The following is a 2,097-nucleotide window of genomic DNA, read 5'->3' as shown; positions in this document are numbered from 1 at the left end:
AGTGGATGGGCATGAACAAATTAAGTTTGCATCAAAAAGGCAGGTGTTTGGTGCAGAAGAGTACAAGGGATTAAACCCTGCCTGAGAGGTTGTGCTTCTGTAATCCTCCCTAATTCATGGGATGGGACAGTAGATCCCGAGTGTGCAGGCACAAGCTGTTGGCTTTAACAGCCTCTAAATGAGGAACCTCCCCTGCCCTGCCCAAACCACTGCCAGGAGCCACCACCAGGATGCAGAGCTGCCCCAAACCCTGCCGGGATCCACATTTCCAGTGTGCTTAGGGTGCCTCTTCCATCCATTTAGCCAGAAAAATCCCGGGTCCCACAGAGCAGAGCAGGCAGGGAGGAGAGGGGCTCTACTTACAAGCCCACTCCCCCCCACGATCAGAATTGCCCCACTGACACTCGAGAGGCACCAGGGAGGCACCTAATTTACTACTACTCAGCACTTGTAAAGTGCTGAATGAATATTAATGAACTGATGTAATTAAAATGATGCAGACGTTCAAGTGTAGTATCTGCCTGTCCTTGTATCTTCCTGGATAGATGAGGAAGAAATTCCCTGCTGCTTAAGGACACAGAAAAATTAACAGCCTGCTGTTGATTACATTTGTTAACCCTTTCCCTGGTACGAAGAGGCAGGGTCTGCATTTAGCGGGTTCATTTAGTGCCGTCATTTACATCTGAGGTTAATTTGCAGGATTTCAGCTCTCCAGAGCAGCATCTCTAAGGCTGGTTTTGCTAGTGCAGGATCACACTTCTGCACCCACTGGCGAGCTGGCTTCCAGCTGCAGCTCCAGTTCTACAAACCATCAAGTGTGGAGGGTCCCCCGCCTCAGCTTACAGACCCCGAGGCCATCTCCATGCTCATTTTAAATACAAAACTCCTGAGAGGGCACTAACAAGGACCACCCAAAGGACTGGGCCTGACCAGCCTTTGGTCCCACTTACTGAAGAGCAGTTCAGAGCAGGGGCAATCCCAGTTGGACCTCAAAATCCTAAACCCCACCAGAGCCCTCCCCACCCGCTGCGCTGGTGGAGGAAAGCAGCAGGAGCATCTCTTTGCCCTGGGCAACCAGCCCCAGCTTTTGTGATGCAGAGGGTGAGGAATGTTATCTTCCAGGACTGATCAATCATCCAACTGTCAGAGGGAAGGAGCAGGAGGCAAGAGGCACAGAGGAGCAGTAGGACTTTGCCCTGAGGCTTGGTTTCCAAAAGCAGCCACGTTAACCCATTCCTATCTCTCCACAACCAAACATCCTGCCACCATCAGCGATTTTGCAACCACCAAATGCTTTCTAAGCCACAGTCTTCTACCTGAGTTGTAGAAGGATGACTGAGAAATGACTCAAGACTTCCATCAGTGTGTTGGAACAGGAGGAAAGACCCGAGACCTTGGATACAGCTTGCTGAGGTTCACTCCTACTCAGAAATCGCAAGTCAGCTCCTCGCTTTAACCAGACTGGCCCATTATTGCACTGATTATTTCTGCATCAGCCCCACAAACAGACACACCGAAGTTCACTGAATGATAAAATGCAAAAGACCCAAACAACAGGGTAAGGCTGTAATACAGAGGCAGGCACATGCTGGCATGGTGCCGAGACCTGTATTCCCCTGCTGCTGAAGGAAATCGCTGCCTGGAAGCACCAGAAGGTGCCCTCAGCCCATGCAAGGGGCTCTGGAGCCGTAACGCCACCAAGCAATGGGAACTTTGTGGCCTCGTTTGGTCCCTTCTCCAGGACCAGGCTGCAGCAGTTTCCTCTGGAGCTTTCTCAAGGCTTGGCACTTCTGTGCTTCAAAAAAAACCCACAGCATCACCAGTCTGTACTAGCCACACTGATGGATTAACTTTGCATCACCAGTGCAAGTCTCTGACCCAAATCCTGTGATTTCTGCTCCTGACTGGCTCCCAGTTTCATGCTGGGAAACATCTGTAAGACCCAGCAGCAGCTACGCACACCAGTCTCCCGAGAGACATGAAAACTGGATTCTGGCTCTCCGAAGCCACGGAAATAAGCTTACCTTCTTCAGCTTGCCAGTCTTAGTCCCCACGAACACCACGCTGTAGCCATTGTAGACGTAGGAAGCAACAGAA

The 2,097-nt window shown here is 50.9% G+C and overlaps 1 protein-coding gene across 1 annotated transcript in view; it reads right to left on the bottom strand.

Moving 5' to 3' along the window:
- Positions 1–2,024: 2,024 nt before the first annotated feature.
- LOC104278699 (plexin-A2-like) overlaps positions 2,025–2,097 on the bottom strand; it is a gene marked incomplete at its 3' end in the record, with an annotated part of 2,076 nt that continues 2,003 nt past the window's right edge. The window contains exon 3 of the mRNA XM_009875744.1: positions 2,025–2,064. Coding sequence (XP_009874046.1) covers positions 2,025–2,064 — 40 coding nt within the window. The remainder of the gene's footprint in view (positions 2,065–2,097) is intronic.

This window comes from Apaloderma vittatum, unplaced genomic scaffold (assembly GCF_000703405.1).
Source record: "Apaloderma vittatum isolate BGI_N311 unplaced genomic scaffold, ASM70340v1 scaffold37778, whole genome shotgun sequence".
In the NCBI taxonomy this organism is placed as follows: domain Eukaryota; kingdom Metazoa; phylum Chordata; class Aves; order Trogoniformes; family Trogonidae; genus Apaloderma; species Apaloderma vittatum.
Note: the sequence above shows the minus strand (reverse complement) of the source record. Positions and strands in the feature narration are given on the sequence as shown.